This window comes from Silurus aristotelis (genome assembly GCF_946808225.1).
Source record: "Silurus aristotelis genome assembly, chromosome: 14".
NCBI lineage: Eukaryota > Metazoa > Chordata > Actinopteri > Siluriformes > Siluridae > Silurus > Silurus aristotelis.
The window spans coordinates 7,483,625-7,507,902 of record NC_139587.1 but is presented as its reverse complement, the minus strand read 5'-3'; the positions used below and the strand labels follow the sequence as shown (position 1 = coordinate 7,507,902).

The following is a 24,278-nucleotide window of genomic DNA, read 5'->3' as shown; positions in this document are numbered from 1 at the left end:
TGCGCCGCAGAGCCACTGCGCCCTAATTGGCTCCGTCCCAAACCGCATACTGCCCTGCTAAATAGTGTGTCAGAATAATACTGCACAAATCATTTCTTAAAGCTCTCAGTGTACAATTCTGCCATTACTGTTCTTCCTGTAGTGCAGCACTACACATTTAGACAAAGGGCTCTTCATGGGTTCTTGAAAGGGTTCTCCTTGAAACTCTGTTCTAGTAAGAAAGCACACTGTAGTACTGTTTTCCAGGGACTCCTGCAACCTTTGAAAAACCCACTGTACACTCATGCATCTGAGGGTTTTCCCACTTTACCCACTATAGTTGAGCAAGAAGACAGGAAGTAGTCCAGGACCAGGGACAGATAGACAGCTTTTACTTTTGGGAAATCAAAATGATCCATCAGTTGTAGTAATCACTGTTCTGTGGAGTAGCATGTCATACTGGACATGACCATTCACTCAGGTCTGTGACCCCCCCCCACACACACAATGTCTGTCTGTCTGTCTGTCTGTCTGTCTGTCTGTCTCTCTCTCTCACACACACACACACACACACACACACACACACACACACACACACACACACACACACACACACACACACACACACTCTCTTTCTCTCTCACACACATACATAAACACACACACACACACACACTCACATACACACATACATAAACACACACACACTCTCCCACACACATACATGCACACACACACACTCTCTCCTTCTCTCTCTGTCTCTCTCTCACACACATACATAAACACACACACACACTCACACACACACACACACACACACACACACACACACACACACACACACACACACACACACATATACATGCACACATACATGCACACACACACACTCTCTTTTTCTCTCTCTGTCTCTCTCTCACACACATACACACATACATAAACACACATACTCTCTCTCTCTCTCACTCACACACACACACTTTCTCTCTCTTTCTGTCTTTCTCTCTCACACATACGCACACACACTCTCACACACAGAGACAATCACATACACACATACATAAACACACACACTTTCTCTCGCTCTCTGTCTTTCTCTCACACATATACACACTCTCTCACACACAGAGACACTCACATACACATACATACAGACACATGCTCTCTCTCTCTCTCTCTCTCTCTCTCTCACACACACACACACACACACACACACACACACACACACACACTCTCTTTTTCTCTCTCTGTCTCTCTCTCACACACATACACACATACATAAACACACATACTCTCTCTCTCTCTCACTCACACACACACACTTTCTCTCTCTTTCTGTCTTTCTCTCTCACACATACGCACACACACTCTCACACACAGAGACAATCACATACACACATACATAAACACACACACTTTCTCTCGCTCTCTGTCTTTCTCTCACACATATACACACTCTCTCACACACAGAGACACTCACATACACATACATACAGACACATGCTCTCTCTCTCTCTCTCTCTCACACACACACACACACACACACACACACACACACACACACTCTCTTTTTCTCTCTCTGTCTCTCTCTCACACACATACACACATACATAAACACACATACTCTCTCTCTCTCTCACTCACACACACACACTTTCTCTCTCTTTCTGTCTTTCTCTCTCACACATACGCACACACACTCTCACACACAGAGACAATCACATACACACATACATAAACACACACACTTTCTCTCGCTCTCTGTCTTTCTCTCACACATATACACACTCTCTCACACACAGAGACACTCACATACACATACATACAGACACATGCTCTCTCTCTCTCTCTCTCTCTCTCTCTCTCTCTCTCTCTCACACACACACACACACACACACACACACAAATACTCTTTTCTCTCTCTCTCTCTCTCTCTCTCTCTCTCTCTCTCTCTCTCTCTCTCACACACACACACACACACACACACACGCCCCTCTGTTTTTGTACGCCAAGGCGAAGCGAACACGAGCGCCTCCTCCTCCTCCTGCCGCCGCCGTTAACTCGCAGCCTTGCGCGTGAATGAGCGCGAGAGCGGACGCACCCCGTCGTGTCTGCGGTTCCCTTTAGGTTCTTCTCGCCGAGCGCGCGCCCGCTGAGCAGATCCCCCTTCGCGCTCACGTCGGACATGATACGGAGATGAGGCTCAGAAATGGCACCTTCCTGACAGTGTTAGTGTTTGGAGTGTGCGGGCTCATATCGCTCTCCTGGTACACCGCGTTCAGCAATTCCAAAGGTAAGCAAAGCAAGCCATCCCTGCCTCTCTGTGTGTGTGTGTGTGTGTGTGTGTGTGTGTGTGTGTGTGTGCGTGCATGTTGCGTTCAGACTGTATCAGATTTAAAACACATCGCCTTGTGAAATGTTTCTTCTGGGTAGTGTTGCTCCTCCAGTTGCATGTCCGAAGCCTGGTCCGTAGAAGCTGCACGGGAGCGCGTGCATGAGACCACCAGATCTCCAAAAACCTTATGCTCCTTCTCGTTCTTTCTTCATGAAATGAACACAAAAAAAAAACTAAGAGTTCGTCGCCGAGGAATACAGAGGACGTGAAAGTGAATAGAGCAGAGCTGGAACGAGGTGTTTACAGTTTTACCCAGAGGTGTAACTGCTGTTAGTAAACATCTGGACAGGGGTTGCATGCATCAGGGATGCATGTGCTGGTTGGCATTGTAGTGTATGATTGGTTTTTATCTTTTGTACCAATACTGCAGTGAAAAACTCAATATTGATCAATATATTTAAAACATCTTGAACAGTTTCTGTTAGTTCTTCATAAGAAAACAATGCAAAGCTTCACGTGTCCTGTGTGTTTACCTGCATGCCAGTTTCAAACATTCAATGGATTTGAATGGAAAATCCAGTTTCACAACAGTTTTTTTTTCCTGATGTGTTGGTTTGTGATTGCATGTAAATCCTCGTGACCCACATGCACCACATCCAGCATTAGGTATCATCAGGGTAGCTAAGCTCTCATCTACACTCCATCTAATCAGTTGATTCCTGGTTTTCCTCAGTGCATTTGTGAGCTTGCTTCCTGTGCACTCTCGGTTTTTTATAAAGATCGAGTCCGATGCACAGTAAATGTCACGTATAAATCTCTTCACTGATGCGTATTAGGTCCTATTAAGCTCAATTGTTTTAGCAAGCTACTAATTACTTCTGACTTCAGTTGCTTTAACACAACTAAATAAAGCCCTGAGCTCTGTTTTATTTCTGTCCTGTTTCACATGAAAGGGCACAGTTTTATAGTTCACAAGGCTGTTCACTGTGTGTGTGTGCATGTATGTGTGTGTATGTGTGTGCCATAGGCACTTCCTTATGATGTTAGAGTTCATGAAATGATTGTATTAGTGCACGCATTTGCATCAAGGATGCCGGGAAGCAAATGTCAGAGACCATATCTGAGCTCTTGCTCAAAGCATAAGCTTGGGGTCTAACTGCTGATAAAATAACGTCCTGAAACTTTTCATTATTTTCAGATCAGCTAAATACTCTAGGTGGAAGAATGGGGAAAATTGTTTTTAACAATTTTATTATGTTTTTTGCATGTGTTTTTTTTTGCTAACTGCTAGACTGATACTCATTCGTACAAGGCGCACATGTGGGATTATTTCAGAGGCAGTATAAACCTGGATCAGCAATTCATCAACAAACTTAGCATATGGATAAGTCTTACCTCCTGGAATCTGATTATTCAAGGATTTGATAGTACTTCTTTAACATGCCCTCCATGCTGGATGCTTTGCTTGTCCTGCTTATGCATTTGAGACTGCATTGCCTTATGTGGACCTTTTGTATTACATTTTCTAAATGATGCTTTGTTTTATGCAGTTGTGTATCATACATATGCAGTGCACTCATCTTCGCACAGAGACCAGCTCCAAGATCATTTTGGCACCGGATCCTCCCCTGGCATTTAGAAATGACGTCAGATTCACCTCTGATCCACATCATTCTGCTAAGAGATTAGTATGGGAAAATTGCATCAGTGGCATCGTTATTGTATTCTCTGTTGCTGCCATGTTGTCACAGGGTATGTCTATGCAGACATAAGGATTGCTGAAATTACATGAACTTGGAAGAGAATTGAACAGCTTGAATGGATTTAATGGGGGTTTCTAAAGTAAAGAAGATGTGTTCACCACACAGCCTGATTTTTTTATTTAGAATTCCAGCCTGAAGTTTTTTTTCTCGGGCTAAACTAAGAAAAAATAGAGTTCATGTTACTTCTGCTCTGGGAGAGAGGCAGAGAGATGTTGTCTGACCTCTTGTTACTCTTTGTCCTTTGTTTTTCATTGTCTTATTTGCAAAAGAAGAACGGGACGGGGTTCACATTGCCCTCTTGCACCTGAGTGAACTGACATAGATATTCCCTTGATAGAGTATGTGTAAGGAGGTGTGTGTGTGTGTGTGTGTGTGTGTGTGTGTGTGTGTGTGTGTGTGTGTGTGTGTGTGTATATATATATATATATATATATATATATATATATATATATATATATATATATATATATATATATATATACATACAGAACTCGCAGAGGTTACGTTCTAGACCCCTCACGAGATTCGAAAATTTTGGACGCCTATGGTACCTTAGTGAATTCATCTACACATTATGTCACTTTAATACAATGTGTTTTTAAAAATTTTATGAAATTTGTTAGTGAAAACATAGTTTGAAATGTTATTCCTAACGCTCCTGAACATTCGGTTCAGATTCCCGCAAATTTTAAGATAATCCGTAACTTGCTCTTAGTTAGGTTCCGAATAAGAACTCACTAATTTTTCGAGCCAAACCGTGAACTATAATATATATATTAGATATGAATGATGGTGAATCATGTGCACTTTATTTCTTAACTTGCCCTCTTACCTTACTCCAGAGAGTGGAGAGATGAAACTCAGACGCTATGAAATGGATGATGTACCTTGTAACCTGCAGTCGCCCTCAGAGAGGCTTTTGTGAAAGCTTTTGGTTATTTATCCTTTATTATAAATTGCCCAGAAGTCATCTTTATGCTGATATTAACTTTAGACAGTTGAGTTCGGGTCTTGCATGACCGCCTGAAGTTACTTGTGGTCTAGTTTTTTGCTCCACAGTGGCTTATTTATCACCACATAACCTCCTTCTGTCTTACCTGGTTTTGACTATTGTTAACAGTCAGACGTATTTGTTTACTACGACGTGTTTAAAATGACAATTATAACACTAAAGATGGCTCAAAAGGACAGAGGAGAATGAAGATTGGTTGGAGCTGACAGGAACGCAACAATGAATCAAGTAACTTTTAGGAAAAGAAAAAAAAAGCATCTCAGAATGCACGAGTGTGTGTATGTGTGTGTGAGTGTGTGTAAAAATCCCAGGAGACCAGGTGGGAATTTGTAAAATGCACTTTCTAAAAACCAGCCCAATGAATCACAAAAATGTTGTTTTCCCTCCTTCCGATTTTCGATGTGAAACTGGAGGTTTATCTACATGATTTATGCATTGCCTGCTGCTATGTGTTTGGTTGGACATTTGTATGAACTACCAGGGGTGTGAGTATTCTTATTAAAGTGGCAGATGAGGATATAACCACAGTAATACAGCGTTTCATTCATAAAGTTGTTTTTGATAACTCTGCAACACTTCATACATTTTGTACTACATTTTATTGAGGTAGTTTATTCAGAGGCAATTGATTCAAGATTCAAGATTTTATTTGTCGCAAACAGAGTTGTATACGGAATACAACTCGCAGTGAAATGTAAACCTGATCGGCTGCTCGGAAAATTGCGCATTAAATAAAAGCAACTATAAATATCAACTGAGATAAAATGTATTAGATAAAGTGGCAGTAATGCATATATATTTAAATGTGCAAAAGGGAAGTAAAAATTGTGTGTATTTTAATGAACAAAACCTAAAATAGCACCAGTAACAATATAAGGTGCTGTGTGCAAATGCAGAATGACACAAGTGTGACTGGTGAAAAAAAATTGGATTTAGAACATTGAGGTTATGGATTGAATAGTGATACTCTGCTTGTGGAGTTTTTTTGGAGTTTGGAGTTCGAAGAAGTAGATCTAACCGTAAGTATGACACAATCCTGTTCTACAGATGACATGGCTACAAAATCGTGTTGGATGGTAAAGAGTGGGATCTGCATGTGCTGCTATGTTGGAGGGAAGAGATAAACCCTGACAAATAAGAGTGGGCAACAGTGTGGAGTATTTTATAGGTAGTAAGAAGGATTTGAATGGGTTTCACTGTTGAAAAGGGAACCAGTAAAGAGTTTGATATACTGGTGTGATGTTTGGCCAGGATCCAAGGTTAGTTGAAAGAGGCAGCCGAGGCTTAAGTGATTTAGGGCCTGGAAGAGAAAGTGTGGATGAGGGCTTGAATTGGAGGGCTGGAATCGCATGGAGGATTTTGACACGTATCAGAAGGAAGACTTGGGAATAGAGATGACAGAACGTTTACACTGTATAATTGACCTCTTTTCTTGCATCTGTTGTTTAATCAGGAACAGGGAGGACCTAAAACAATCTTTTCCACAAGGGGGGGCCAGTCGGGGTGCAGTTTTTGCATTCCAACCAGGCAAGAGCAACACCAAATTCTACTTGTTTAAATGTAATGATTTTCATTTTCAATGACTATCAGATGTTCCCTCGATTGGTTGGAATGAAAACCTGAACCCACACTGGCCCTTTGTGGAAAAGATTGGACACCACTGACCCAAAACCTTCCACAGGAAGTGTGTGTGTCATAAATACGGCATGGTTGCTATAGTCGCTCCTGATTTTGTCCACTAACTTTAGAAGTTTAGAATTGTTTGGACGTCTTGCAATTAGTGCAGTTGTTTCATCTACTGACCCTGATGGAGTCTTGGACGTTTCCTCTTCTCTCTGATCCAATCTGACAGCAGGGATAAAAGAGCAGTTCAAAGGAAGATTAAATTATCAGCATTTTGATTCAATTGTGACTTGCCTTGCATAGGCAGCATATGGCTTGTAAATGACTAATCCTTTAAATGTTATTATCAAAAAATAATGTGCATTTACCAAGTGGACTCGTTTTTATTACTATTGGCTCTGACGTTGGATTTGTTTTGGACCCTACTTTGTATGTCTGCCTCAAATTATTTTGTAATTTGCGTTTTTCATCAAGCCTGCTCTTGTTTTTGAGGTAAGCACACAGCTTTTTGCAGTCCTCTGTGTATTTTAATGCATAGGTCTGGTGCTAAAGCAGCATGGCCAGAGAAGGCACAGCATTGGTAATGCTAGAACAGCCCTTGTAGGAAAGAGTTTTGTGGACCGAAGGGAAGAGTACATGCTAGAAATCATCTACACACATCAACATAAGTGTGGGTACATTTTTATTATACAAACTAAAAGGCTATTTGAAATGATGTCTCTGCCATGTCCTCCTTCAGATAGTTCGATTTGAATAAACACACTGGTCTGGTATAGGCTTGTACTGAACGCAGCTTCAGGCGCATTTGACAAAGCTGCAATTTAGTCATTGATACGGCCATGAAACCGTTAAACTAAGCACAGTTTAATTTGTGATCAGGTTCATACCATCATACAGCCACCTGTAATTAAACTAGAGAGTTTAATATTAATATAATGTGAAATGTGAGTTGGTAAATTCACCGTCACTTCTTAATGACAGCTTTTATCATTTTTACCGGACCTTACAGGTGACTAAATGTTGCTTAAGCAAACTTCTGAGCTGTTGAAGGTTAAGGATCTTACTTATGGGCATTCTGGCACTTCAACTCTGACCTGCCAGTCACTCACCCAGAATATTAACAGCTGAGGTACTACTTCTATACAGATTTTAAAAAGCTATATAAATAGACTTTTGTGTAGACCAAGATGTTTTCTTGCCTTTTCTTGCCGAGTGCTCCAAGATCAGGTTCCAGATCCACTGTGACACTGACAAGGATTAAGTGTTTCCTAAACATGAATAGATTAATGAATTTTTCATTAATTTCTTTATTCATCTTAAATGACTGCTGTCTTCTGGTCAGGGTCACTGTAGCTCTGGAGCCTGGCCCAGGAACACTGGTTTAAGAGACAGCAGGAAAAACCGGATGGGATTCCATGCTGATTTATTTTATTTATTTCTATTTGTTGAAGCTTCTGTGACCTTTTTTACATAATTAGCCTCTTGTTATTAGTTACAGTCTCTGAGGTGAATTAACAACTGGCTACATTTGAAAGAACAAAATGGATTTTTTTTAATGAAGAGATTAGATAAATTTTTTTTTCTTCTTTTTTTTTTTTTTTACTGTTTTTCTCTTTTAACGATGTCTGCTTTGGTAGAAGTGACATCATGGCTGCACGAGTAGCAATTAAAATTATTTTAGCATTATCTTTACTTGGCTGTACTATAGCTTTTTATACCTTTCAAATAAATTATTTTTGTTTATGTGTTCAAGGCTATTTTCTTTGTGTTATTATAAAAAAACCTCGCAACATGTTAAAATTATTTTTCCATTTAATAAAACAAGACATGTTCTTTCTGCCTCTCGTGAAAATCGCAGTGACATGCTTTGTTAAGAAGTGGAGCTTTTTTTAACTAGCTGGCAGGGTGAAGTAGCAGTGGAGTGCACACTAACCACTACCTTACCTTACAGCAACACACCACGCAATGTTAATGACTTGTGTGAAAAAAAGTTCTGTCATAAGCACTTTTCTAGCACTAGCATTTCACAATAGCTCAACATTTCAGGGGAAACATCTCTGTCAATCATTATGCTATCTGACATGTTCACAGCCATTTAATGACAACTTTAGTATCACAAAGTTTTTTTATAGTTAAAAATTAATTCCTAGTCTTTTCCAAGTTTCTGTTTAAAACAAGGTTTTTAAATGTTTTGTGTATCGCCAGACAGCCTTACAGAAAAGACAGCTGCAAAGCAGGGGTTACCACAGCTGTTTATTTATTTGCTGTGCGTTTGCCACGTTCTCATTTTCATATGAACAGAAGGGATTATGACAAGTTTTTAGTTTTGAGTGAAGCGATAGAGTGTCTTCTCTTTTGTTCTGTCAGGTGGCTTTGTGTGGCCTGGCTCTAAATGAAGCCGTAATAACGAACGTCTGATGAATTATACATGTGGCCATTGTTTGTGACGGGATGTTATCCTTTCATTAATAATCCAGCTACAGGCAGAAACAAGGCGATGGCTTCTTCGCCTCTGTGTCGAGCTGTTTAAATGCAGATTTGACAAGTTAGACCTGTCAAATGTGCCAGACAGGAGCATACCATGAGACGTTTACACAATGAGGCGTCACATGTTGGAGTCACTTTATCCAGATTCTGTGTGCATATTTTGAAAGAGAGAGAGGGAGAACAAGCTTTGAAATGTGGTTTAATTATTCAGGTTTGAAGTGGCTCCTGATAGCTTCATACCACTTGAACCGCTGCTTCCACTATAGTAGCTGAAGCTGAAAGGAAAGCCAGCTCTCCAGCCAGGCTGCTGAGAAACGGCCCTGCATTTATAATTAATGCCTGACTTGCGATATGCTGCTCTCAACTCCGCTTTACAGTGGTTTATACCTCAGGATTTGGTGCCTCCTTTGGTGCTTTCAGATCATCTTCAAATCTTTTTTTCTTCCAAAGCACATTGTTACTCCCACTTAAAAGATTTAAGCACACTCTTCTTTTCTAATACACTTTATAATTTATCAGTTGTGGGGGTGGACACATACGCTTCCCAGGTGCCAAAACAAAACAATTTTGTGTTCAGCCCTGTCAGAAAAGTAAACTCTGTTTTCCCCTATGTGTTATGTGGAATGTTAGTCAGACATAAACACAGTGTGAAATCTTAGACAGTTTATTTAAAAAATCAATCAGAAAGGTTGAAATGACCTTGAAATAATTTACATGATTGTTTCTTTTATTAAGTACCTAACTATCTAACTAGCTCACCATACTTTAGCAGATTATGCTAGTTGCCATTTTTCCTTGTCGGTATAAACAATGAAATTACGTGAATGAGCTCAGATATACCATGAGTACCACATACCTGATCTCCCCATCCCGAGGCTTCCTGAGGTTTGGCCAGCTCCAGTCACGTCCCACCTCATGAAGATTATGGACTTTAAAGAAGTAGATGCCAAACCCGCAAACACCCTGAACCATCTAGAGACGTACCAGTGCCAATTGGAGTGTTTAAAGGCTCTGGCATGGAGAAGCTGATGCTGGATCTGTGATGATCACAAATGTTGATCTCAGTAGCTCCTACTTTTATACCAAAGACTGTGAAAGAACATTTACTTATAATCTTATACTCCAGTACTCATGTTAGTTCTCACTCTCCAGTGTTCTGTATTGTTGAAAGATTTATGATCAAACTCTTGATGTCACCCAAATGAGGGTGGGTTCCTCTTTTGAGTCTGGTTCCTCTCAAGGTTTCTTCCTCATAACATCTAAGGGAGTTTTTCCTTGCCACAGTCGCCATGGCTTGCTCATCAGGGATAAATGCACACCATTCACCTTGACTGTTGATTTCTGTAAAGCTGCTTTGAGACAATGTCTGTTGTGAAAAGCGCTATACAAATAAACTTGACTTGACATACCCTATATGAACAAAGGTTTTGGACACCTTACCATGAGATTCTTATGTGCTTTTTGAACATCTCATTCCACATGTAATCCCTATGCTGTTATATTAACCTTCACTCTTTTGGGAGGATGTTCCACTAGATCTTGGAGTTTGCTTGTAGAGATTTGTGCTCAATCAGTCATTAGACCATACAAGCAGGTACTTATGTAGGGTGAGAAGGCCTGGGGTGCAGTCAGCACTCCAATTCATGCCATATGTGGATGAATAGGGTTAAGGTCAGACCTCTATAGAAGACCACCCAATATCTTCTACCCCAACCCATGTAAAGTGAAGGGAAAATTTAATGCTACTGCATTCGAATATATACAATACAGTTGTGTGTCTCCAACTTTGTTGTAACCGTTTCGGCAAGAACCACATATGACGGGAAAAGTCAGGTGTCCCAGTACTTATACTGTATGTGATATCACCAGATTTTATTGCCCAAATTGATTTTCTCATAAAGAGAGTGTTGTAGGAGTGAAAGTGGGAGGCTGCTTTGACATTAAAAAGTCTGTTATTGTTCACCATTAGCGCATCTGAGTCCTGAGAGCAGATACAGGATTAGCAGTTAATAAGAGAATTGTTTCTAATCAGTGTCTGTCAGCACATTTAGTTTCACAACTCAGCAGAGAATTAAACAATAAACAATAGGACATAGAAAATATTGTTTTTGGAAATAACATCCTCTACAGATGCAGAGTATAGAAATAAGGTTAAAAAAACAGTGCAGTCCTTTAAAGGAAGTGTGTGTTGTTTTATGGAGTGTGTTTTTTTCCAAAGTGTGAATGCACAGCGTTTTCTTCAGCATATCTCAGAAAAGCTTTGAAAAGATTACAACCTCAGATTTTTATCCCACAGGTGACCTGAATAATGCGGCGAACGAGCTGCAAATTTGTCATAATTACTGTATTTTTCGGACTATAAGCCGCTACTTTTTCCCACGTTTTGAACCTAGCGGCTTAAACAACGAAGCGGCTAATTTATTAATTTTTCCTGTTTTTTTTCCGGTTTTACAAACTTCAAGCCAAAAAACTGAACCCCATAACATTAGACCAATGAAATTTCCGAACGTAAATGAAAAAACGCACCTCACCTGGTCGGCTACTGTTTAGATACAAGCCGCTGTAACGCGTTGAGTCTGGGTCATGGGATAGCTCGACTCCAGTTGCATATACAACTACAGTTATTATAACTGTATATAATAACTACAGTTATCATATAAGCACAGACAGGTTTCCAAAACTTGTGCTTTTTTATTTTTCTTGGCAACAGCGTTACGCGTTAGTCAAAGAAACTTAGAAATGAGCATCAGAAAATAATGAACACATATTCCTCAGTTTTACACACACGCAGTAATACCGGAGGAATGCAGTGCCACGCTATTCCCAAAATACCGCTATGCTCCTAAAGGAAGCGCAAAATATTTCACCCGTTACACCTTGTGTAACGTGTCTTTCGTTAAAGCCTGTGTAAAGTACTTTAGTGTAGACACCTGCGGCTTATAATATATAAAAATATTTGTAAAATTCAGTGGGTGGGCTAATATATGGGTGCGCTTTATAGTCAGAAATTACGGTAATAACAAATGCTTGTTTTCTCACAATGGAATCTCATTTATGCCCATGCACGCCTTATATACGTATGTGTGTCTAAATGCACAGCATTAGAAGCTAAATCAGTGCCAGCTGCTGAGTTCTTTCTTTCATTGTGCGAGAAAAAATATTTATCAGCAATGACCCTTCCACCCATGATGCTGTTGTACTGTAAGTGCTACTCTCTTATCACTTCTGGCATCACATCACTCTGCTGATGATTCAGCCTGAGCTGCTGTCAGGGCTAGACCAATAAAAGATCTCGCACCAGACTGTGCATGTGTATCCGTTTGTCTGTCTGATTGTGAGTGGTTTATATTTTATATATTTTTATATTTTTTATTCCTCGACTCTAACCAATAATGATTTTACTTAAAAATGAAGAAAACTCAAAGATGGTCTACTACTGTTATCCAGGTGTAATAGCACAAGCTATTAAAAGTACCCTGAAAGACAGAAATGCTATGTGTGTGTATGTGTCGAGAGGTCACTTTCTGGTTAGAGTCCAGTTTATCATGAGGGTAGCATGTGACTGGAAGTGACCATGTGGTCATTGTGTGATGCCTTAGTTATTCATTCATCTCTCTCTCTCTCTCTCTCTCTCTCTCTCTCTCTCTCTCTCTTTCTCTCTCTCTCTCTCTCTCTCTCTCTCTCTCTCTCTCTCTCTCTGACCTACCCCCCCCCAACTTACACACACACACACACACACACACACACACACACACACACACACACACATGCTTGTGTTCAGTGCTGTGTGAAATTTAACTCCCACTTCACTCCTCTTCTTTTCAGGAATAATTGCCTCAGTCACCGCTTTCTTCATTTCCTGTCTGTCTTTCTCCCTCTCATTTCTTCTCTTGCCTTTCATTATCGTTCTTTCATCCAGTTCCTGCTTTTTCTGTCCTGTCATTTTTTATTTATTTTTTTAACTGTGATTGGAATTCGGGCACCTGAGGATATGACCTGCATGCTCTAGCTACTTTCAGGAGATGTTCTCAATAAGCATTGGTGAAAGGATGTAATTTATAATTTAGGGATGTCTATTATAGTTCTGTTGAATTGAAATGAAGCGCTACACTGATTAACCATAACATTAAATCCACCTGTCTAATACTGTCTAATACCCCTGGGGTGCTAAAACTCCTGTGACCCATTGAGTCTTGGGCTCCATAAGACCTTTTTCTGAAGGTGTTCAGTGGTATCTGGCACTAAGAAATATAATTTTCATTTATGAGATCTGGGGAATTTGAAGGCCAAATCAACGCTTTGTCATATCAAACCATTCCTGAACAATTTTGTGCACTCTGGCATGGTACATCAGCCTGCTGAAGAGGCCACTTCTAATACTGATTACTGTTATCATGATGGTTGGTCTGTAAAAGTGTTTGGGAATGTGGCCTACTAACAATCACAAGAATGCCAGGTCTAAAAGGTTTTCCAGCAGAACTTTGCTCAGTGCATCACAATGCCTCTGCCGGCTTTGTGTTGTTCTTATAATGCATCATGGTATATTCTCTTCCCCAGGTATGTGACACACATACACAAGTCTGTCCACATGATGTTTGAGAAAATACAATTTATCATACGGAGCCATCTTCTTCCATGACTTCATTGTCCAGTTCTGTTGCTCATGTGTCCATTGAGGGTGCTTTTAAGGTGGACAGGGGTCAGCATGGGTATTCGGACCAGTCAATAGTTACCCAGCCCAATCGCTTTAAGTTGTGATGCACTGTGTGCCCTGACACCTTTATATTAAAGCCAGCATGAACATTTTTAGTCATTTGTGCTTGAGTAGCACTTCTGTGTGATTGGACCAGACAGGCTAGACTTTGCTAGGAGCAATAGGGGAGCAGAATGATTGACAGGCAAGTTGATGTTATCTTCGTTGGTTGGATCCTGATGGTTGTCTGCATCGTTTACAGAGTTTGGATGCAACAGAGATCACTATTTTTTACCTATTCTGCAAAGCCATAACTCAGGCAATGAAGTTGGCTCAAATCAACATATTCTGATCCAGCTTTTATTACCAAGTGGGAAAAGCCTAAAAACGGGGTAAAAAGAAAAATTTATTTGCTAGGTAAGCATCTTGTAGCTTAGAGTTAAGGTTCAGAATCCGGCTCTTACTGGACTTTAGTATAGCACTGAGGGCTCCAACTTTTTGCTATAAGTTATTTATGTCATAAACAGATTTACAAGCTCTTCAAGTATGAACTTTGTTTGGACGTAGGTAGCTGACCTGCTGTTAAAGTTTATTATCCATTTCACATCCAAACGTCTAGAGTATTTTAATAAAACATTATTAAAGCTTAACAGGAGCACTGGTTTCACTCAGTCACCAACTCGCAATGCTTTCATAAGGCTTTCATTTGCCTCTAAAATTAACTACCCCAGAGATTCTCCACAGGTTATATACGTAACTTAAAATTAATCTCAGTATTATAGATAATTCTCGTGTTTAATTACTGATGTAATTTTCCAATTTTTTTTTACGCTTATTATTATTGCAATTGTTTTATTTATTTTTTAAATTTTTTTTATTTTTATATATATATTATTTTGTAGTGCAGTAGCATAAACAGATGTACTACAATCTTATCTGCCATACAATTTTCCTTATTCCCTTTTCCCTTTTTTATAATTCTACAATATGTACATAATACAAACATAAAAGATAAATACATACAATAATAGGTATTCCTTAATAAATAGGTTTTTAGTATATAGTACAGGCTGTAGGAAAAAAACATGGCGAGGCATGCAAGGGAATTCACAGTAACTTTTTCCATTCAAAAAATTAAGTTCATTTGTTCTATACTTCCACAATGTCTTGATTTACATGCTCAACCCACTTAGTGTTATTGCAATTTCTGATATGGCACTCCCTGATATTTGTTTATCTAGCTTAGATTCAGTTAATGATGTCTGAGGTTAAAATTATTAGTAAATGTCAAATTTGTGTTAACTGACATACGTATGTTGAATATTGTAAGCTAATCAATTTACAATAAATCAAACTTTTTGGAGTCTGTTTAAAATTAAATAAAATTCGAAACTCGCCACCATAAAAACAATACTATTACCACTCATCTTCTGTCTTAGTAACCTTTTCAATGCCAGACCAGTAAAGGTAAATGGATGTTACGAGTATGTAACGTATATAATCAAACTATATGCTTTTTTTGTATTTTAAAAATATTCAAGTTGATTCGGTGTAACACTTGAACCCTATGACAAATCACAGTCCACTATATACTTCTTCACCTGCTGCTGTTGAATTTTTCTCTCTGCATCCCCTCAGTGAGTTTATGTCTGTTCGCGTAATTAAGAAACGGCAGTAGTCGGCACACATACAGCAGCTACTCTGTGTTCTCCCCACGTAATAAAGTGCACTTGATTAACTAACTTGAGACATTTTACACAGCCTGCCTCACTCATTTAATGCCAGAGGTTTACCCAGTGCAATTTTCCCAACAGGATGCGCCTTTATGTCCTCAAAACGTCCCGCTTTCCTCGAGGCTTTGAAACGAAGCCTCGTGCATCAACGTAATTCCGGCTTGTCAACTTGGGTGAACTTGAGAAAAGGACAATTCAGGGTGATGCATGTTGACAGGGAGACTGCGCCCGACAGCTTTAAACCAACCAAGCAAATATTCAGGGCGGCGGAGATGCCGCAGCTGCCTATCAGCCTGACTAGCGAGAGAAATCTATTGGACGTTGAAGCTTTGCCGTTATGTGCGACTCAGTAGAACGAATGTGTTTATTTTATTAGCCGTTATGTAATAACCTGCATACATACCTAATGTTTGATTTATACATATTATCACACATTGCAGGAATTGACTGGAAATTAATATGGGGTGAAAACTTTTCCCACTATAACTCATGATGGTTACAGTTTTGGACACATAACTGATTCATGATGTGTCTCAATTCTATAATAATTCTATTCTTATAAATAAGGATTTTTTTTTAAACCATTATTACTGTTTTGCCTCAACCATGCACCATGAAGTAGCTGTAGAAGTAGCTGGTATGAGATTTAACTGAATTTGATAGGATGAGTGGAATTAGGTGAATAAAATTGGAATATTTAAATTTTTGCCTTCAAATATATGCATATGCAAAAAAAACCCGTTCAAACAGTGAATTTTTTATTAACTGTGTGTGTGTATGTGTGTGTGTGCGTGTGTGTGTGTGCGGGGAGCTGTTGATGTGCTCTTATGCCAGCTCGGTGCTTTCCTGCTGGGGTTGCCATCTGCTCTATGAGGAGTGTGCAGGTGTGTGAAATTTGTGCTTGGTCACGGCACCTTGTGGAGTGTGTGCGGGCTAGTGTGTGCGTGCATGTGTGTATACATGTGCTTATGTCTATTTGTGTGTGTTTAGGAGGGGTTCTCAGAGTAGGTAGATTCCCCATAGATACTGCATAGATACACTCATACACGTGCGCACACACACACACACACCCACACACACACACACACCCACACACACACACACACACACACACACACACACACACACACACACACACACACACACACACACACTCTCCACTCGCTGTGTGCATTCATTCTCTAACAGCTGAACACATTACATGTTCATCCTCACCAGTTTGGCTCGCTTCTTCCACCACCACCTATCTTTCTTTATCTTTCCAAGCCTTCTCTCACTGTCTCTATCTCTACCTTTCTTTATCTATTTCTCTCTCTCGCTCGCTCTCCCCCTGTCTCTCTCTCTCTCTCTTCCCACTCTCTCGCTCTTTTCTCTATCTCGTTTTCATCATCCCTAACAGTTGTGGTTTCTGTCTGTCTCATTTACTGCTGTTTCATGAGCCAGCCATCTGCTTCTGGAAACTGTTTTTCATGCTGACTCTGAATGGGGTAAAGACCCTGTGTGTCTGAGTGTAGAAGATAAAGAGAGAGAGAGAGAGAGAGTGAATGAGATTGTAAGAACATTGAGATTGACAAAGGTACAGTGCACCCGGAAAGTATTCACAGCGCTTCACTTTTTCCACATTTTATGTTACAGACTTATTCCAAAATGGATTACATTTAAAATTCGACAAGCAATACCCCATAAAAACAACGTGAAAATTGTTTGAAATTTTTGCGAATGTATTTTTTTTTAAAAAGAAGAAAAAAATCCTGTGTACATTAGTATTCACAGCCTTTGCTGTGACACTCAAAATTAAGCTCAGGTGCATCCTGTTTCTACTGATCATCCTTGAGGTGTTTCTACAACTTGATTGGACCTGTGTCCACCTGTGTTAAATTCAGTTAATTGGACATGATTTGGAAAGGCACACACCTGTCTATAGAAGGTCTCACAGTTAACGGTTCATGTCAGAGCACAAACCAAGCCTTGATGTTCAGGGAATTGTCTGTAGACCTCCGAGACAGGATTGTATTGAGGCACAGATCTGTGCAATGGTACAGAAAAGGTTCTGCAGCATTGAGGGTCCAAATGAGTACAGTGGCCTACTTAGACGGAGAACCTGATGGTCACTCTCTGTTTATATTACACTTTTATCATCTGGGTCGCTTTATTGAAATTGTACTTCATTACACCGATCAACCTGCTTAACATAATCACGTCTGTTCTAAACGAATTTCAGTTGAATACGCTGATACGCAGTCACATAGGTAGCAAATACACAGCCACAAGCTCGCATAGGCAAAAAACACAAATGCTTCTGTGTGTGTGTGTGTGTGTGTGTGTGCAAGGAAAGGAGTGACATGTAAGCTGTGTTCTCGCACGCATGTTCAGCATGTACTTTTCCTTTGTGTTAGTAATCAGCGAATACAAAGTGCTCCCGTGACTTGCTGTCACACACTCCTACGGCCTGCCTCTCTGTGTACCAGCACATATCCGACATGGCCTGGATCCGTTATCTGTTAAAACAGGGTGGATGCAAATGTTAAACACATCGCGATGCCACACTTTGACGCAAAACGGAGACGGTCGGGTTTTCCGTCACGAGGCGTAGCAGAACAATGTGCTATAGGCGAGAAGAGCCCATCAGCACAAGGACAAAATTATGGGGTGCTTTATGAAGACGAGAGAAAGGAGCGTATGAGGATGGAGTTAAAGTGATTTGCAGGAAATGGATGAACAGTGGATTCAATGAATGAAGCCAGTTTGTAATGTATCCAGTTGTTCGTCATGCTACTCCAGCTGTTTCGGGAATGTTATGGGACTGTTGTACTGTTAGGTTTCTGATCATGTTCTGAGAATTTCAAACATTCCTAGGATTGTTATATGCACACTTCAGTAAAATTGATGGTTTTCACCTGTGTGTATTCACTGTGTCCATGCTTCACCACTGACCAGGATTAAGCATTTACTGAGGGAACTCTGCTTTAGAAACAGACTATATAACTCAAAGTTTGTGGTGGCTCAGTGGTTAAGACATTGGACTTTGGATAAGGAGGTCATGAGTTCAAATCCCAGCAACACCAAGCTACCTCTGCTGGGCACTTCAGCAAAGCCCTATACCCTAAAACTGCTTTATTGTAAGTCACTCTGGATAGGGCGTCTGCCGTAAATGTACATGGTTTTTGGCTTTAGATTTTATCGCCCTCTGATGCTACAATAACCTTCACTTTTCTGGGAAGGCTTTACACCAAAGTTTAGAATGCTGATAAATTGTGCTCATTTATGTGTAGCAATTTGGGGGGATAAATGCCACGCTCAGGTGTCCACAAACTTTGGTCATATAGTGTATACTGTAGTGCATTATAGCCATTATTTTGACCCCCTGTACAGTATATTACAATATAGGGACCGGAAAGCCATTTTGGATTAGTCTTGTTTGCTTATTCAAGCCCAGTATCAGTGACAGTTGGGAATTCCTCATTCCTTCATCCATTTTTGAAGGTGTGGTTCAAGTTAAACTAATTTTGTCAAGACAATTTCAAACACGTCTGAAGTCAATGGAAAACAATGAACGTTTCCTGAAATCAGAATGGGGCTGTTGGATATTTTAATGCAGAAGTTTTTTTATGAAGGAAACAGTCTGGGACGTGGGTTGGCATAAATTTGCAGAACATCCTTTAAACCATTGCTACACTTTAGCATATTTTGGTGAAAGTAGTGCATTTTTTTTGGTAATAATAATAATTATAATCTTCTTCTTTCGGCTGCTCCCATTAGGGGTCGCCACAGCGGATCATCCGTCTCTAAATAATAATAATTATAATAATATCTTTAGGAATTCTATAGAAATTATCCACTCTGGTTTAATGATAAAAAGTTCTCTTAAAAAGAATAAGGTACTGGTAAAGTCCTGCAGCATGTGACTTTTTTTTCTCTTAAGAATCCTGGGTTGCAGTATTTTAATAAATAGAATTGCATATTAGAAAATATTCTTTAAACTATTTAAAAATAATGAATCACAGCTATGTTTCTATCATAACACGATGTCTTGGATGATGTAGATGCTGAAGCTTGCGCATTTCAATTAACTTGATTTTCAGACTTTGTGTGTATGGGTGGGTTGCACTCTTGTGTAATTATGTTTGTGGCAAAGAGAGAATATGGGTGTCAACATGGCTAACAAATAGCATGTGCAAACATGTTTGTCTCCAACCCTCTTTAATGTGACGAAGAACAGCGAGTGTGTGTGTCTGTGTGTTGCTCTTGGGATCTTGTTAATATCTGCTGCACAGTAGAGCAACAGAAACAGCATTGAAGATGCTTTTTGGGTGTATGTGTTTGTGCATTGTTGTGTGTATGCAACTTTGTGCTTGTATGGGCACTTGGCTCGTCAGGTCTCTGTGTTAAGGATTGAATATGTATACGAGCAGTCTCCATTCAGTACATTCAGTGAAAATAAGTAGAAATAAGCAAAAGATATGCATCAGGTGAAGATTGAACTGGAATGATGCATAAACATGAATGTGATAATATCTGAAATATGGCTTTAATGAAAGCATAATTTGAACCTTCGTGATATAAAAGTAGAGAATCATTACTGGTTAACTGCATTTGTAGTGTGGAAAGTAAGAAGTATGCAACAGCTATCTATGCAAATTGATGAAATCCATAAAAGGCAGAGGATATGGAGACGGATGATCTGCTGTGGCGACCCCTAATGGGAGAAGCCGAAAGAAGAAGAATTTCACCACTGATGGTGAAACAGTCTTTGCTCCCACACTCTCTTGTTCAAATTACCCCTTAGCTCAGTATAAACACCCACCCACCCCCACACACATACACACACACAAAGGTGAGCCTAACTCATTGAAACCCCCCCCCCCCCTCCCCCCATTGGACTCCTTTCAAAGGCCACCTAATGTACACTTTGGGGTTTTCATGTCCCATGTGGCAACCAGATGGAGAGTAATAAATGGTTTTGGGTTTCAGGTGTGTGTATCGGTGTGTACGGGTATGCAAGCATTGAGATTCACTACGCAGGGGGTTGTAAGACTAACAAATGTATGCTGATGATGTCGGCAGTCTCCTTGGCTTGGGAACGTGACCTCGTTCCAGTGGGAAGACTTTGTGTATTGTGGAACACTGAGCCACAGAGGCATCACTTGGAAATCTTCATGCACATTTCATTATGCTCCTTCAGGCATCCGTTATTTGATAAGCATCTCTCGGGTGTTAATGTCTCTAAGAGCAGTTGTTTTTTCTGACAGCGTATCGGTGTCACCACAGAAAGAAAGATGCCCCTGTTTGGGCTTTACTCTGAAAAGGCTCACTTGGCTAGATTGTGGCTCGGTTTGCAGCTCGGTGGTAATGGAAGAGCCTTTTAAAAAGCAGTAGAGAGAATTAACTTTTTAGAATAATCTGGACTTCAGTCTCTGTGTATCAAAGGGACCTTATGGTACAAGGTTCTATCTGGTTTTGTCTTGAGGATCGTGGGAAAGTCATTCTTCATGTGCTGCCTTGTAGTAAAGTCACAGTTTCAGAGACTAATTAAGAAAACGACATAACCCCTCATTACACATAAAAAAATCTAATAAAAAAATCAGTGCTTTTCCAATGCATAAGAACCAATCAGGGCAGAAAATTAATTTTTTTGTGTGTGTGGGGTTTTTTCCCCCTCAGAAAGCTGTTTACCTTCCACTGAAAAGTAGTCTGCAGTGTAAATATGTACAGGTATGTCCCACATACTACTGCACAACCTACACACTGTTCTTTTAATTTAAGGCTGGCAATCCAACACTTTGTTGTTCTAAAAACAAAAGCAGATTAATTTCTTTAAGTTGCATGCAGGTAGATTCATAACTACACTAGAGATTATAAGCATGTATCTCAGAACTATCGTTATCACCACCAGTGCTCGAATTGATTCAAGTCTTATGGGGGGTCCCCAGTTGTTGGGGTGAGAGAGCTGTCAGATTCAGCTATTTACAACTCAACACATAACATTGTGAAAGTGTTTAAAGGCCTGTTTAGGGACCTTTTTTTATTAGTTGTAACATCAAAAGAATGGCAAAGTATCAGGCAATGTCAGGAAAAGAATACATGTTAATGTGTAACTTTTCCACCTAGAACAGACCATAGAGGTCTGTCTGGTTTTTACTGTACTTACCTTCTTGTCTTGGTTGCAGTTGACAGCCGATGGCCATCATTTGAGTGAAAACTGAAATATTTACTGGATTTCTTACCCCCCCCTCCCCCCCAGCCCCCGCCTTAATTCGAGCGCTGATCACCAAAGAAATAAGTGCAGAGAACACAAGCTTTCAGAATGATATTGGGATAAAACATGACCTGGCATGCTGTTATGGGAAAATAATCAATATTCTAGTGGTGTGATATGGACAAGTACAAATGTGTTCTCAACCCAAATTTGTGGTTTCAGTTGCACTATGGTATAAATAGAAAAATAGCGTTTCCAAATTGAAAAATGTATTAAAGAAAAGAATGCACAGAGACTTTGTAGCATTTGTAAAGAAAAGCAGTTGCCCTGATGGAGAGATGACTTTTACCCCCCCCTCCCCCAATAATACTAGTGAATTGTTGGTTTTGTGTGCTCATATACGAGGAAGAAGGTAGACAGAGCCTGGTTTTTTTTTTTAAGTATGTTGCATATACCTGTGATGCAGCATAGGTGTCTTGCTTTGCATAGGTTAGAGGAAGCATGTTTTTAGCCTCCACCCTTTCCAGTTGGTAAAAGTTGCAATGGGGGATATGTGGCTAGTAGATGGGAATTGGTTAAGTTTGGCAAAAAATGTGAAATAAATCTCATTAAGATAAAAGAAGAATTAGTAGAAATAATACAAACAAGGTTGTATAAGAAGCTGCCTTCCCAGCCTTCAGCCTAATGTTTAAGTATTTTTTTATATAAGTTGTCTTGTGATATTATTTTATGAATGCAGTCATCCTGCACTCCTAAAATTTGGTACATTAAATTCGAGATCAAAGTGAGTACAAAAACACTCCTGACATGAACAAGAAGCATCCATGGCAGATGTGAATAAGCTAAATAGGGAGGGAGGATATTTATCCACCCGTCATTTTGCTCCTTGAAAGTCCATAAGCCGCATTTCCATATTTCTCATCAATTCTCCTCCCTGCAGTTATCAAAATATTTCTCCCATGTTTTCAGCTCTCCAGGCTTGCGCGCATTTCATTACAAATGAAACTGTGTACTGTAATTCACACGATGTGAGTAGACACACGAGATCATGCCTCCATAGGCATATCCATGCACTTTTGAGAGAACTAAAGCTGAAATCGAACTGTCACAATTATTATGAGGTGGAATATACAGTATAGCATTTTTACATTTATTTATCAATAACCTTAGTTAAAATGGACGAGGAGGCAGAGATATAACATCAGTACAGATACAAGGGCACAAATGAGAAAGCCAGGAAAAGGTCAGTGACAAATAAAGACATCATGCAGTGGCAGACAGTAAAGTCCAATTAACATCAAATGCATTTCTGAAGCATTTTGGGTCTCATGCACAAAGAACATTGAAATCCAAATTAGATGCATGAGCAGCATGACTTGCACAATATCACACCCTGTTTTTACCTGCATGTCTGATTTCTTTCAAATATTATTTCTATACTTTAAATCTTAATATGCTATAATGGTGTGTAGATTTAACTGTAGAGAAATAATGTTAGCTAGTTTGCTAGGTTTGTAACAGTGTCATGCTAGTCATAGAGTTTGATCTCTAATCCCAAATTTCATAAAGTGTCGTGTTCAATTTAGATTCTCAATTTGGTTAGATTTTTTTTGTGGAACCTTGTATAAAAGCTGATTTACAGGAATCCAAATCTAACTTTTACATTTAAATTTGCCCTCAAAACATAATCCAGTAGTAACAGAGGCAAGGGTACTCTTCCTGTGGTGACAAGAGAAAGAAACGTTCTCATTCGGGTGACATGAAATTGAAAGTGTAATTGTAAATAATTTTACTTGCAAATATAACTGTACCTTGTTATATTACACCTGACTTCTCCAAATTGTTATCACAAACTTGAAGGCACACAATTGTATGAGTCTTTGGATGCAGTAGCATGAAATTTTGCCCTCACTTAAAATAGAAGACCCGAACCTGTTTCAGCATGACAATGCCTTGTGTACATAGCCAGACCAAATATTTTGAGTGGCCTGCTATAGAGCTGTGACCTCAACCCTACTTAAGACATTTTGACTGACTTGGAGCACTGACTGCACCCCAGGCCTCACTAGTGCACCTACATCAGTACAATACAAGCAACTCCCTTGTAGCTGAATGAGCACAAATCTCTATATGCACACTAAAATCTTGTGAAACATCTTAGAAAAAATCTTATTCTAACAGCAAAGGGGGGATAAAAGTGAAATTGGGTGTCCTGTAAAAATCGGCCAAGCGGAGCTAAGTTTGAACCTCGATATTGAACATTGTTAGAGTTTCTGAAGTTTCAACTATTAAAGACAAGAGTGTAAGATGTTCCTAGCCGTTTCTATAAGAACAAAAACAGTCACGTTAACGGTGTCTGTGTGGACCCGTTGACATTATCTTCATTAGCAGCGTGTGATTAGTGTGATAGTCTAAATTGTTCAGCTTTCTAGACCACTTTAATATAAGGCTACAGTT

General features: G+C 39.6%; 1 protein-coding gene across 1 annotated transcript in view; it reads left to right on the top strand.

Annotated features, from left to right (window-relative positions):
• Positions 1-1,859: 1,859 nt before the first annotated feature.
• The window catches only part of mgat4b (alpha-1,3-mannosyl-glycoprotein 4-beta-N-acetylglucosaminyltransferase B), a 151,030-nt gene continuing 128,611 nt past the window's right edge, over positions 1,860-24,278 (top strand). Inside the window, exon 1 of the mRNA XM_083561497.1 lies at positions 1,860-2,272. Coding sequence (XP_083417623.1) covers positions 2,176-2,272 — 97 coding nt within the window. The 5' untranslated portion in view covers positions 1,860-2,175. The remainder of the gene's footprint in view (positions 2,273-24,278) is intronic.